The 16056-nt window shown below is 29.5% G+C and overlaps 1 protein-coding gene across 1 annotated transcript in view; it reads left to right on the top strand.

Annotated features, from left to right (window-relative positions):
• The window catches only part of LOC106465806 (polyphosphoinositide phosphatase-like), a gene marked incomplete at its 3' end in the record, with an annotated part of 133957 nt that overhangs the window by 8750 nt on the left and 109151 nt on the right, over nucleotides 1–16056 (top strand). Inside the window, exons 3-7 of the mRNA XM_022393752.1 lie at nucleotides 1346–1444; nucleotides 2518–2641; nucleotides 3046–3202; nucleotides 4432–4482; nucleotides 9090–9270. Of these exons, the coding sequence (XP_022249460.1) occupies nucleotides 1346–1444; nucleotides 2518–2641; nucleotides 3046–3202; nucleotides 4432–4482; nucleotides 9090–9270 (612 nt within the window). The remainder of the gene's footprint in view (nucleotides 1–1345; nucleotides 1445–2517; nucleotides 2642–3045; nucleotides 3203–4431; nucleotides 4483–9089; nucleotides 9271–16056) is intronic.

Raw genomic sequence — 16056 nt, 5'->3', positions numbered from 1 at the left:
GTTATTAGTCTATATTCTTTGGTGTATTATTTAATTAAATAAAAATTGTTAAGTGCTTTACTATAATCATTAAAAAAAATCAAGCTTAACTCTCCTCGACAAGTGAGGGCAAGAAAAAGGAAGATTGGGTAAGTACCTTCTTTTCTTTCTAGTACGACTTCAAATTGTAACATGAAACTACATTTGTTTATCTTAAGTAGTTCTAAGTTCGTAACATTATACATCTATTTATAATTAAATTTTATTGTTTTATTGCCCTTTGAACTGTGTCTAACTGCTATCTGCGCCATTATAAGTTGTAAATCACTCGTGGAATGTGCAGCTCATATTACGCTATTGAATTACATTACCCACGAGCTGCTTGCGTGTGTGCTTTGTGAACAATTTTAATCATATTATTATTATTACTTATTTTCCCTATTCTAGTCTTGAATAACTTAAAAAGATCTGTACTTTTAATTTTAGTTACTTTTATAATAATAAATAAAGAATAAATATGAAAAACAAGAAATAAGGTTTCCTTTGTGTAATCCCTAAAACCTCCTATATACATTTCAAACGTTTTTTTTTTTCACTAAATACTTATAGCTTATATGTTATTTTCTCTACCCTAATCTCAAAACTGGATCGGTCAATTCGACCAACCTCGTAACCACAAAACAAAAATTGAAATAAACCTAAATTAATTCTCTGAAGTAATTTGTGGAAATCAATTTTGTAAAATGACACCACTGTACAAAAATGCAAAATGTACATGATTTACATGGGTATGTAAATGAAATTTGTTGTCTTTCTTGTCTCCTGAAGATGATGGTAGCATGTTCCACTGAAACAAGTAAAAAAGATTTTTAGCTTTTTATTGCTTTTAACTTTATATAATAAATTACTGTGAATTTTAAGACATTAGAGTTGTCAACTTATTATTTTATTGAATCTTTGCACAAGAACTGTCAGTCAAATGTATTGAACATTTCACCAGTGAATTTGAGCAGGAAATATAAATGCTATATAATGACAGACTGTCTTGTATCAAATGTTAAGGTTGCAAATAGAGCAAGCACACAATTAACTAATTGTGTATCCTGTGGTAAATAAATATTTTTTTTTCATTTTGGTTTAATAAATAGATAATTTTGTATGAAATACATTTTTTATTAAGATTCATCATATCAATTACAGTTTTCTGTAATATTTTAAATACTTATAAAGATGAGTAGGTAACACAGGAAGAACTTTGAGTTAAATAAATTAGTATATGTGTTTTATCATGTAGTGAATAATTGTGAAAACTATAGACTGCTTAATACATATATAAAAGGAGGGCTAAACTGAGTTTTTCCTTCAGAGATATTTCTTGGTTGGTTCTAACAACACTCAGACAAAGTTTCGTGTTTTGAAGATAAATCGTATGGAGCCTATGGAGTTAAACGTGACTGATGATAAGGTTGGTAGAATTTTGTCTTACATTATTTTGTAGTTATGAATTAGCAGCATAAATATGATTTAAAAGATTCAAGTCAAAAAATAATCATCACAAAATACAAGATTTTCACAAGTCTTTTTATAAAATTTTATAAATTATGAACTATGGGACATCAAATGGCATTTTGACCCATCAAGAATGTCCTGACTTATTCAGCAGTTATTAATTGGTCACTAAGTCTAGTCCTGATTTTTACCCAAATGTTTGTCAACCCTTTACTTAGAATCATGTAAAGTTGTAGTTTTTGCCATCCAAGATGGCAGTTTGTTCCACAACCTTGTTAACTGCCTCAACTGGAGATACGTCTGACTTATCCTACCCCATTATTAATGCAGTAATATTAGTTTTTGTAAAATTCACCAAAGTTAGTGCATCTGTACATATATGATCACAGAATATCCTTAATTTTACAATCATAGAAAAATATAGAGGTGGATCCCCAGCTGTGTTACTTAGAAAAACTTTTCCAATCTCAAATCTACTACTAAAGTTCACTCATATAAAAATTAATTATCTTTGACATGCTTTTGTATTCTCATATCATACCTCCTTATTTTAAAATATGTAAACTGATTCTTCCATGTTTTTAGCTAACATAATACTTTTTGATTACTTTGAAGTAATATTTTTATTTCTACAGAATACTTACATATTTGTGCTCTTTAATAATTTATTAATACCAATTGTAATTTAGAAGAAGACAGACATATTCTTTTGAAACATTATACTTATAAACCATTGTTTACCAATTTGTTAGTTATAATTTGTATGTTTTTCTAATGTACTAAAGTTGAGTGCATTTATAGAGAGAAAATGTGCAGACATATTAGTTGTATTTGCTTTTCTCCTTGCCCATCTGTTGTTTCATCCTTTTATTACAAAACATAAACTTATAACTTCAACAATAAACATGTGAAGTATCAGTGTAACATTTGATAAAAGGCTTGAAAAATATTTATTGGTTAGCACAATATTATATTAATTCTTTATGTAAATGTTATAGATTCTGAATATCCACATTATCTTTCAAACAGATAGAGTATGGACTGAAAGAAATAAGAGATCTACTAAAAATGCTAAATCTCGGAAACAGACAAAGACAGGGGCAAAAGACTAACCCAGGGTTTAATCGCACTGTTTCAGCATTCGGAATTGTTGGTAGGTTTTAGGAGAATGTATCTGATCATATAAGCATGATGTATGCTTTATATGAAATTTGTGTTAAGATTTTGTATGGTGGAATATACTTTAGCCTGGAGTATTGATGAATTGAGATGAAAATATTGCTCTGACTTGTTTGCCACTTACCTCATAAATTTTAACAGTTGCTGACCATGGGGAGTTTTTCTAAATTACCTGTACTCTCCAGATGCAGCTGTATGTTTTCTTAATAAAAACTGCCTGAAACATTTTATGCGCATAACAGCATTTTTATATTTCTTTTCAACTTAGAATTTAGCAACACAAATCTTTTTTTTATATTACAATATGAAAAATATTGTGTATATTTTTTGTAAACTAAACTAGCAGAATGTGAATATGTTTTGGTATGACTTTCACAGGTTTTGTAAAGTTTCTTGAAGGCTACTATATTATACTGATCACCAAAAGGCGTCGTGTAGCAGAAATTGGTCACCACACTATTTATAAAATTGAAGACACTCGTATGGTATACATACCTAATGAAGGTGATCGAAACACAAATCCAGATGAAACCAGGTTAGTCTCTAGCTAATTATTAGCAGTTGATGCTGATTCACCAGACAGACAGTTTGAAGTAACAAAATCCTTTAGACCAAATTGTGTTCTGCTGGCTAAGACTAAGAAAATTATTTTAACAGAAATATTTTCTAGTAGTTAAGATAAAAAAACTTAACAATTAGATAAAGCATTTGCTGGCTTTAGCTGAATAAAAACCAGCTTTAGGTTACCAAACTTGCTGCAGCTGGTAGAATTTTTGTAGGTTGTGAATAATGTTTCACTTCTTTTTGTTTAAAACATTTTTTACTTTATGTGAAACATCACAATTTTTATCTCGTATTTAGTCTTCTTTTTAATGTATGTAGGTATGTGCATCCTCTGCTTTTTCAGATTAGAGTTCAGGTTCTTTTTCTCAGTTAACTATTTACCCATGGTTATGCAGAAATTTGTACTTCTTTATGTTACATGTTTCCATCTACAAGCATCACTTTTTTCAATTCATTAGGTTTGTATCCTCTCACCTGTTTGTGCTATGTGTCGCTGTAGTTGATTTTTTAAGAATACCTGTTTTAGTGGTTAACTTCTTGGTCTTATTTGGATTTAATAATTGTTCCATTCTTTGTAATGCATCTTGATGATTGTCTTCTAAGATTAACTATTTTTATTGATGTTTGAATTTTTCTATGATTTTTTTAATATATTATTACTTTTATATTATCATTGAAATGCTTATTACTGTCAGTATATTAAGAAATATGGCTTATGAAAAAAGAAGTTTGTGCAATGTTTTTGTAAAATATGAGTGAGTCTAGGAAGGATACAAGATGCAGAAGATGATGCTATCTCTTTTTATTTGTATGTCAAATTTAAATTTTTCTACAAAATATATAGAAAATAATATAAAGAAAATTATTTCAGAAACTAATGTGCTTCATGTAGATAGTGTATGGTTGGGTATAAATGGTTAATAGACTTGTGTATCAAAAATGAAGTTATACCTTGCACTCCATTAAGAAAACAGTTTTGAAGATTTACTAAAGTGTTAGTTTTCACTTGTCCTATTTGACCCATGCTCTCTTGAAACATTTAATTTAAAATATTAAAATAAAAAATTTTAAATTTATACTAACCTACCTTCACCATTATTTCCCAATTGCAGACATATTTTTATGTTCTGGCACTACAAATATATATAAAGAAAAAACTTGAATTAAAATAACTTAAATTAACTTTTTATCTTATTTCAGGTATCTGAAGATGTTTCAAAACATAGACCTTTCTAGTAATTTTTATTTTAGGTAAGAATTTTATTATTTATTCATTTTTCCTTTTTTGTCTTTGGATTTAACTATTTTTTAGTGTTGAAGTTTTAACTCTGTGTTTGTTGTGTGCAGTAATATCTCAAACTTTTTACTTAAAATTGGGAATCTTGTTTTATCTGTTTGATAATTTTGATTACTTTTTTTCTGTAATTTTTATTGATATACAAATTATGCATGTAATTTAAACATCAAGGAGTACAGAGGGATAACTCACATTTACGAGAATAATTTTACACATGCTATTGGCTCATTTAAATCCATAGAACATTCACCAGTTGTGCTATGTGCATTAACTATGTGTTTGGGCTATCAACCACCATACCAGTTTTCATTATAGGAGATTACATTTAGGCTGTTGAGATATTTGAAAATCCACACCTGGTAGTCTTTCCAAAAGGAATTCAGTGTGTGGGGCCACCTATTTCCCAGTTTCTATTTAAGGAGCCAAACTCACATATGCCCATTAATGACAGATATTTTACTTGCATGTATTTTGGTTCTCTCCTTCATCCTGGTTATGTAAGCAAGCATTTATTTGGCAGTGTGACTCTGTGTTTTTCTTGGTAGATTTACACTTTGTTTTGATTTGTACCATATGATTGGGTCTGAAATTACCCTTAATTTTGGCTTTATTGTTAATTTTATGCATGGTTAGTTTGCCATTATGGCCTCTCTACCTTCACATCTTGGAGAAAAGTTTTCTCACATTGCCTGACACACTAACCATGAATTTTTGCACTTGTTTTCAGTGGAAGATCATCCATAGTTTGTAACGGTTGCTGAGGTAGATCATTGCCTTATCTAAGATTACAACAAATTTCCAATTCTCACCTAGCATATGGTACTTTTAAAGCTCTTGAATATTGTGTTCCATTCTGTGATGTGAAAAGGGAGAAGCTTGTGAAATTAGACCATATAATGTCTTTCCAAGTAACAGTTTTGCATAGTACATTTCTTTGCATATTCCTATTCTCTGTGCTTACCACCAATTTCCCTTTATGCACTAACTCCAGTGTCCAGCATGAGGTGGTGTGTTTCTTCTGGGTAGCTATTGGTACCTGCTGGTGATTCTACAATTATTGACTAGTTATGAGGGCAACAAATTACCTGTTGCCTGAGATCACCAGTCAATAACTGTTTTATTCTGTCTGACCCTCTTCTATTTTCAGTTTTACTAAAATCTGATTAATTAACACTGTCACATAGTGTATTTAGCCTACATTTCTGGATCTATATAAGAATCATAAAGTTTGACACTTGATTGGAGATTTTGTTCTCATTTTAAGTTAAGAAACAATAATAAATCAATAAGATTTAGAAATTACAATTACATTTGTCATAAGACATTAGTATTAGGCCTATTATATTTTTAAACACTACATTCTTTATCTAGTCCCTTAAGGATTTTCAAGAATTAAAAAAGTATATATTAATATCATTCCAACCACACTATATTTGTCATACCCAATGCTAACGGCATGTTTTGCTTAATCCAGAGCTCTTCAGGCTGGATGGGATACAACAAACATAGTAATGGTTGAAACACTTTATATAAGCCATTTGATACAACAACAGTTGTAATGGTTGTATGCCTTTTAGAAGCTGGCAAAGAATTATTACAATTACTCTTGTCATAATCCATTAGTAATAGGCCTGTTACATTTTTAAACACTACATTCTTTATGTAGTCTCTTAGGGTTTTCAAGAATTGGAAGGTTTAAGAATTGTTTAATTTTCAAAATATAACTGCCCATCATCATCTGGTTATATCAATAAATGTATAAAGTATGCACCTGCCTAACTTCAACACAAAATTTGTAATTTCTTATTTTCTTTGTAAATGAGGCCTAAATGAATCATTATGTTTACACTGAACTGCAAAATGTTGTTATCTGCAAAGTTTTGCAGTTTACATGATTCACAAGCTCCTCATCTTTTGAGTAACGAAAATCTTGCACCATATGTCCACATGCTTTTTATAGATTTAAGCAAATTGTTTGTAATTAAGACTAAATGGATTAGTGTGTTTTCAATGTGCTGCAAAGATATCTTGTGATGTCACCCAGCTTTTAAGGGAACAATATAAAATGTTTGACACCATATAATGCATTTTTGATCAATCATGGCAAAGAATTAATGCTATGGGGTAGAATAATGGGAAGTGTAGCTCATGGCTGACTTATACACTGTAAAATGTTTTCATTTTACACTACTTGATAGTCTGTGAATGTGAATATAATCTGTATTATATACTGTTGCCATCAATTTTATGAGTTATGGTTCCACTTAGTATGTAAGTGTGTACTTCAAGGCCACCACTTACAATGTTGGGATGATATAGTGCATTTGTTAAAGCATTTTTATAAACATGAATCAACCTTACAAAATGGCCAAGAGTACATTTTGATTATTGAATCGTAATCCCAAAGAGCTCAGAATCAGGTCATTTGTACGTTGTTGATGAACAAACCATGCTATTTTGAAATTAGTTTGGCATGGTACTTTCATATTTGACATGAAATTATTTTCCTTTGAAGTATGAAAATTTTTACCATTCAAATTTTGAATGACACTCATAAAAGAGAACTAGTTGTTACTTGTCATACTGTTTATTGAAAAAATGTGGGCAAATATTAAAAAACCTTAATTATTTAAATACATGTCTTCAACTTATTATGGTAAAGGACATGAAATGCAAGTTTGATACTAGGTATTATGTTGTTGTCTCTAAAGTTAGTTGTATGGATATTTTGTGTTTTAGATTCTAATTTCTTTTGTCTCACATGTAACATGAATATCACCATATAAAAATAATATTGTTAACTTCTGTGTTTTTCTAACCCTGTCTTCCAGTTTACCATTTCACAAGGTTATCTTTAATTTTGTACTATTTTAAGTTTTATTTGTTTTATGTTGAGTATGAATAAGTAAAATGATAATATATATATAAAAATAATATTAACTTCTGTGTCTTTCTAACCCTGTCTTCCAATTTCAAATTAATCTTTGCATCCTATGACATAACAAGTGATCTATCTCCATGGAACTAATGGCCAGTCAATCAGTCTTACTGGAAATACTTATATATTATTTTGAAAGTGAACTTTCCTTCATACTGAACATGACATTTCATCAGACAATATTATGACCTTTTTATTTGTAATGTACTTCTACAATAATAATAGCAAACAAAAAAGTGCATTATTTTGAATAACGTCTGCTGTTTTAAATAAAAATTATTTACTACATTTATTTGTAAATAAATGTAACCAAAACATGACTTTCACTCATTAAAATTATGAACATAATTATTATGGTAAGATAATAAGGCTTCAGGAGATGCCTTTACCAGCTGGTTTGAAAATTATATTTTCCTACTATGCAGAAGATGTAAAATGTAATAGAAGCAGTATATCTGTGTCTTGTTTGTAGTGAAATTATGAAATTTCTGAGAATGAAATTTGAAATATTATTATTAATTGTTGTTGTAAAACATTCATAATGTGTATTAATTAAACTTTTGATGTATGGAAAAATATGGGTAATTTGTTTAGACTTGGTTTTATGTTTTTATTCTCTTAATTGGGAATTATTTGTGTTGACTTTTGTGATACCCACAATCTAGTTTTATTTTACTCATGTTTTCAAAGTAAATGCCAAGAGGAATAAAACTATACAAGGTAATAGCTAAGCTGGTGATACATTGTTGCATTTACTTGGTATTGTATACAAAATAAGAAGGGTATTTTAACATATGCACTTCATAAAATGCTTTGTTTATGAATTTTATACTTGCAGCTTTTACTGCAATATATGTTATGAAAGGCTGTATATAAACTAAACTATACCAAATAAATCAAGCTTTTTTTTATTTAATATACACTTAATATTTTCATATAGCCATTTAAAATTGGAAACGAGCAAAAAAATGTTTTAAAATCTAATGCAGCCAAAACACACTTCAACAGTAAATATTGTAAAGGCAGTTATCACAAATAACACCAAAAATCTCATTAGAGAGGTAATCTACTACATCCTGAAAGTTTGGAATAGATTATTAATTTCAGGTATAAACCATTAATTTTTGTACTGTAAAGAATCTTAAAAATATATAATGCATTTCTTTGATTTAATGGGGAATGTGACAAGGCTTATTTAAGTTGGTTATTAAGTTTAATTTAATGTACAACCTGAATGTATGGGAATACACACATAACTGTTTCACAGATTTAGAATTAATTTGGGAGAAAGATGCAGTTCCAGGTAGTTTTCACTTTTAGTGGAATTAAATAAGACATCAAAAACACGACAAAAATCTATTCTTAATGTTTGTTTCTGGTAATTTTTTCAGTATAGGCGTTGTCCTTTATCTATAAATTAAAAGCTTATAATATGCTTATAGAAAATAATAAAATAAAATAAGACTTAGAAATTTATTACTTTTAATGGCATAATGTCATTTGACAGTGTGGTAAATTTTAATAGCTGTTTTGTATTATTTCAGTATCCTGTATCAATTACTGAATAGAAAGTTCTGTTTACAATGTCTTAAAGCAAAACTTTCATTTCCTTTGATTCCTTAGCTACAGCTATGACTTGAGTCACACGCTTCAGTACAACTTAGCACCTTTAAACACATCATCCCATGCTGATTCCTGCGACACACTAGACCAAACTGAAACAGCTCTGACATGGAATCTGCAAATGAAGACCACCCAGAGTGCAACAGTAGAGGTTGCTGAAAATTTCCTAGCAAGTTTGCAGGTGGGATATGTAGCTATTCCTAGTTACAATGTTGTAAAACCTAAAACCTGCAGACTATAAACATATTAGTGTAAATTTGTAAGTTATAAGAACAAAGTGTTGGGATCTTAGGATTTCGGACCAGTCACAGCCATAACGCACCTAACGCACTTTCAGAATAAATTATTCAGAAGCTGTTAAAATGATCCTGAGTGCTCTGAGCTTAAAGCACACAGATATGTCTGTCATAGAAAGAGTACTTTTGTGTAAACATATAAACTGCTGTGATATATGATATAGAGGGCTCAGCTGTGTGGATATGCAAGCTAGAAGTTAAAACCTCTGTAATCTGGTTAGTTAAAGTATATGATAAATAATTTTAAGCTGTGTATACACATGCTTGTGTAAACATGTTTTAAAAGTTGTAATCTGCAGGGTGTTAATATACAGTTAACTCTCTCACTACGGGCTCGGTCCTAAGGACCAACCTCATAACCATTTTGTGCTTTTTATAGTTTTCATACTGTAACTTTTAATACAGCATGAAAACTGTAGATTATCAGTAAACCTTACAAGGCTTTCTTACACAAAATTTAATGTTTTTTTATTAATTTTAAGTTTTTTAAATAATGATTTGCTTGTGGATTTTTCTTTTGGAATGTTAACTATCCAAAATGCAAAGTAATTTAGATTTTAAGATTAAAAATACTTTTATTTATCAGAAAATTGTCAAATTTCATATGTGAAATCTCTATAACCACCAGATATTTATGAAACTTTTTTTGGTTTTGTTTTGAATAAACTTTTTTATTTTATTTATTATTTTGACTGTTGTGTCTCTGTATGGGTTTGGTTAATTTGACTGACCTCGTAATCACCATAAATTATTGAATGACTACAAATGATAACGTGAAACCACAAATGTTTAGTCTAAATAGCTTAAATCTCATAACATTATACATCTAATTATATTTATTATTCTTATTTTATTGACCTTTCTGCTGTGTCTGACTAACATTACAGAAGTTGCACTCATGTTACCATATTCAGCAGTAAAACTGGCCTTTACAAAGTAACCTGTTTTGGCATTGTTCTAGTGGACAAGTATTTTGTAAAATACAGTCACATTTTGGTTATAATACATTATAATGTATATATATATATATTTACTACTATTTACAAATAAGCTCTTAAGTTTTAGTTATTTTTCTTAAAACATAGAACAGAAAATAAAGAAATATAGAAAACAATGATCTCTACAACTTACAACTGTAAAGAACTTTGTACTCGCTTGTCATACCTTGCTAAATTTTGCACATGGAGGGTGTTAAACAATATAACTTTTTTAGGTTTTATAAATGCATTTTGAAATAACAGAAAATTATGAATTACTTTACCAATATTGCAGAATTTCACTGTTATTTATCAAGCTTACTAACTAAACTCTATTTGAGTCTAAAAAAATATTGTTTATTGAACAATATTTTCACTTACTCCGTTCCTTCCAAGATTGGAGACAAAAGAAATAATCTTGGGAAATTCCCACCTTCGAGAGGCTGAGAAAACCATGTGAGGGAAATCTTGAACTTTTGATTGGTTTTAAAAACATAATAGATCGAAGTGGGTGTACGTAAACAAGTGTTTCCAAAAATGGAAGAGGTGGGCAGGGCTACTGTGTTTAATATGCTAAATATAATGATATCTCAGCAAACAGAAAAGATAGGAGATCTTATTTTCTATTCCAGCTTGTGAATATCTGTAATTTGAGTTTATAATTCATAAGAAACAATAGACTTTGTAACTGGACATCAGAAGCATCTATTTTGAACCAAAGCTGCATTCAGCATATCACATGACATACAAAAGTTAATATTTAGCATTTCATTTTAATATTTAGTTTTAAATTAAAAAATTAACTAATGTATAATGCTAAAATTTGAATTATAATCTACAATTTGATACCAAACTTATTGACATACATTCGTAAAATAATAGTTCAATAAAATTTTGAATGTAAGTCTGTAAACGTGATGACATGCCCTTTGATCCCTGACCATAGCAAAACCCGTAGTGATAGGGTTATGCTATTCATTGCGTAAATTGAATAGTTTTGTGATTTATATGGTACTGAAACATTATATGATGTCACCTGGAGTGGGGGCATACAATGTTTTCTTTAGGTTATAGGCAATTAAATACAGAGTCTATGTACATTAACACTCTCGACACACGGGCTTGGTCGAATTGACCAACCATGTGACCACTTTATACTGATTTAAAGTCTTTACAGTTTTGTATACTACCAACTTTTAATATAGTATATATATATATATATATATATATAAGTTCACGTTATAAACGTGTGTACAGATACACTTCTTTTCATGTATGTATCCTAAAGCTGGGTGATTAACTCGATTAATTGATATAATGGATTATCTATGAGTATCAATGTAATCAATTAATGTCACATTGCATAATTGGTTAATTGAAATTGTGATTAAAGTGATTAATGTAACAAAACTGATCATCTAGTTGAAATTAGTATTTCTGATTATTCTATCCAAGTAATCTAAATATTGGCACTGTGATTTCTCATTATTATTTTCAATTAATTCAAGTTTGTTCAGCTTAATTGATTAGGGTCATGACTCACAGAAATAATCAACCAACCAAAATTAGGGATCCTGATTATCAATATTTACAATTATTTTAGATATTCAAGTAATCAAAATAAGGATATTATGAATTTTCAAATTCTCATTATTATTTTTCTGCTAAATTACATTTGTTCAGTTTTAATCTGACATTTAAAGGCTGGAGTTGCCTTGTGGTTCAAGGTTTTAAGTTTGATTCACATTGCCACCAAACATAATGCAGCAAGCTTGCTTGTCCTTTTAGCCAAGTGGATGTTATGTTTGTTTCTTTGTTTTTGAGTATGGCAAAACTACTAAGGCTATCTGCCACTGTGTATTTCTAATTGCATAACTGTATTCTTTAATGTCGAATACAATTTAGAATTCTATTTTTATATAATGTTACATTTTAATTTAAGTTCACATAACTGTATTATTAGTGTTAAATAAACTATACATTAACTTTTAACACATTATGTATGTGTTAGGTTTATAACACCTCATCTTTTACTTTTCTGAACATTTTTTTCATGGAAATTGTGACAGGCACTGACATGTCTCGAACCAGAAACTCTGATCACAGGTTTAACTATTAATAATTTTTTGTTTGAAAAATGTTTTAAATAAGTACTTCATATAGCTAGCTTTGATATTTTTTATATAAACATAAGTATTCTTGAATGTGTTTTGGAAATTAAATTCTTTTCAACAATGTAAGGTGTATTCAATTAACTGACACTTGATGTAGGCTTATGGATAAAACTAGTTTTTTTAATCCTTTATTTACACAAATAGCATTTATTAATTGTATGTAAAAACTTGTTTGAAAATGTAATGAAGTAATGTTTAATTTTTTTAGTGTTAGTAGTCATGTTGAAATTTGTAGGGAGAAACCCATGGTATGCTATTAATCATATATTCAGGTTACAGGTTTTGTACTGTCAAAGGCACTATCAAGAGGAAAGTCGTTCATTACAAATAATATTTATGTGAAAATTCTAGGAATGCAGTCAATGGTATTTTCTCACAGATCACCAACTTGGGGAGATTTATGTAAGAATAAGAAATGAGTCAGATGCTTTTTACATGAAAAAAAATACATTTATTAATATTAATCAGCACTAAAAATTTCTAACTTTGTACATAGAAACCTGTAAGGTTTTTACTTAAAAGGAATCTTTAATAATACTTTAAAAACTTTGTTACAAATATACTCTACTCTTTGGGAAGCCAAGGCTTGCACTGGGGGAGTAGAAGGCATAGTTGACTGTTGGTTCAACTCTTGTGTAGGCTGGGTAGCTGATAGAGGCTCTCCGATGCATACTGACTTACTACAGACTCTACCCAGCTTTTATTCATAATTTTTAGATATTATCTCACCTACTTGTATACAGTACGTGGATATTGTTCACTCAGCATCCCAAGTGGAAATCAAAGGTCCTGCACAAGAACTGTTGTTCTCATAAGCCCATTGATGTCTTTACTCTGACCTCAGGTTACCACTTATCTCTCAGATTTAAGCTTGTTCCAGCCATTTACTTGACATACTCTAATTTTATGCCATCACTTATCTCTTCAGTTTACCCTGGTTTCTTAGCAGACTTGTTCCCAACCCCAAGTTAATGATCTGGTATTTATGTTCTAACAAGTTGATATACATTGTTAATCTTTCCCAGAGATTCAAAGTATTTTTCTTCTTCCTCTCAAAAGGAAGTCCAGTTTGAGATAAATATCTTGGCTAGTTATGCACCAAAGTATCACCCTCACAATTAACTCTTTCTACATGGGCTCGGTCAGTTTGACTGACCACGTCACCTCTTTGTACTCATTTAAAGTCTTTATAGATTCAATACTTCTGACTTTCAGTATAGTGTGTATATCTTCACAAAAATTTGGCAGTCTTTCAGTTAACATTATAAGTCTTTCACATACAAAAAAAATAATATTTTTAGTGAAGTATTTTTAATAAAGTAAAATAAAGATTTGTCGAAGAATTTATTGAGTATTTGTTTTGAATAGTCTGCGTGCAAAGTAATTTTCATGTTAAAATTAAAAATACTTTTCCTCAACTCAAAAATATCAAAATCAATCTAATGTAATAGATAGGATTAAAAACATATTGTAATAAATTATGAATTTCTGGATGTACCCAATTACAGACAATATGTAAAAGAAGTAAGAAAAGAATATGTTTGCCATACCATCACTATCAACAAAAATATGTAATGTGTTCATGAAAAATACAGGTTGTCAAATAAGTTTCTCTCCTCAATTAAAATTAATTAATATTATTAATGGTGTGAAAGGTAAAATTGATGTAAAGGATAAATGTGGAATATATAAAATTCTTGTAGTTGCAATTTAAGTTATGTTGGACACACAAGTATAAATTTGAAATTTAGAATTAAAGAACATAAAAATGCTGTTAATAAATTAAAAACTAGTGATTCAGTCTTGACAGAATATGTGGCAAATTCTTCGCATATTATTGGTTGGGACAATGTACAAATAGTTAAAGAAGTTAAAAAATGAATTAAATATAAAAGAATCATTAGAAATTGCTAAAAAACAAAATGATTTTGAATAGAGATTTAGGAACCTCTATCAATTGCTATATATATTTTAAATAATTCAATTCTAACATTAAATGTTCATTATATGAAGAGACAATAATGGCCCTATGAACAAAAGACAAAAATTAGAATATTTTTTTGTGATAATGGGTGACACGATCTTGCATGTGGCAGCATGGCAACTGAGAACAGTTTCTTGTATACCGAAGAAGAGAAAAAACCACCTTCTCTTTTTACAGAAACATTAAAAAATTCAAACAACCCTTTTCTTCAGCTTCTAAAGTGAATTATATTGTAGGGATGATCAAATTAAGATGTTTCTGGAAATCTGTTAATGTATTATTGCCATCCCACCACACCACCAGAGATGTGTCATCCATAGATCTTTCCCATATCTCAGGTTTTTTCACCAATGTAAACGTAAATTTAGATTTTTCTTTGTTGTTAGGCACAAAGCTAAAAAATGGGCTATCTGTTCTTAGTCCACTGGTGGTATTGAAACCCAATTTTTAGCATTACTAGCTCTCACATTTACCGGTGAACTACAGGGAGACTAATTTCGCAGAAATAATTTCAATAAAATGAAAATAATAATGAACCCAAAACTGATACAAGAAGTAAATTTTATTTAATTTCCTCTGATTGTATTAATTCTAACTACTTGCTTTCTATTTAATACAGGATACGAGTTGGTTCTGTGATAAAGCTCTGTATTTAAGGAGCTGGCATGCTGGTTTTGATACCATAAAATATTCCTCATGCTTTAAGCTGTGGATACATTGTAAGAGAGACAGTCAGTCCATTAGCATGGATGATGGGTTGTAGGATGCTGTTGTTTACCTTTTCTTTAATCAGTAGTTAAAAATCAGGGATGACAGCAAATTGCTTTAGTATCTTTGCCATAAATACAAAATTCTGTTTAATGTATATGAACTAAACTAATCTAAAGCAGTACCTCTTATTTCATTTTATAGATTCTTGTCTAACAAAGGTTTTTGGGACATTGTATCAAGAGCTTCTGATAAATCTAAAAATTAGCACAATTTATGAAACATAGCTGCTAAAATAAAATCTTGAGAAAGATTAAAATAATAAAATATAATAATTTTTAAAATTGTGTGAAACTAAAGCACTGTGTCACCCTGAATTGTCCCCCAGTGGGATGGCAGTAAGTCTACAGATTTACAATGCTAAAATCAGAGGTTTGATTCCCCTCGGTGGACACAGAAGGTAGCCTAATATGGCTTTGCTATAAAACACTTTCTCTCTGAATTTTATGTTTATAACTTCAGTTGAATTTGTCAGCAGAACCGTTTCATTAGGGGTGACACAGCTGTTGATATATGAAATACAACTAGCTACTGAAATGAAGATATCAAGAAAGGGTGAGAATTGTGCAGTAATATAGCTGTTTTTGAAATTATACGAAAAGTAAAGATGTAAGTTTAAATTTCATGTAAGTTATTTTTACATGTGATTTTCTATTATTTTGTTGACAAAATGTTAAACTTATGGTTTATATTTTAGCCTTTTTTAGGCTGCTTCAATGTGATTAAGTAATAAATGTTATTTAAAATTTAATGTTATTTAAAACTAGC

The sequence above is a fragment of the Limulus polyphemus genome, unplaced genomic scaffold, assembly GCF_000517525.1.
Source record: "Limulus polyphemus unplaced genomic scaffold, Limulus_polyphemus-2.1.2 Scaffold2057, whole genome shotgun sequence".
Classification (NCBI taxonomy): Eukaryota; Metazoa; Arthropoda; class Merostomata; order Xiphosura; family Limulidae; genus Limulus; species Limulus polyphemus.
This window is presented reverse-complemented; position numbering and strand designations above follow the sequence as displayed.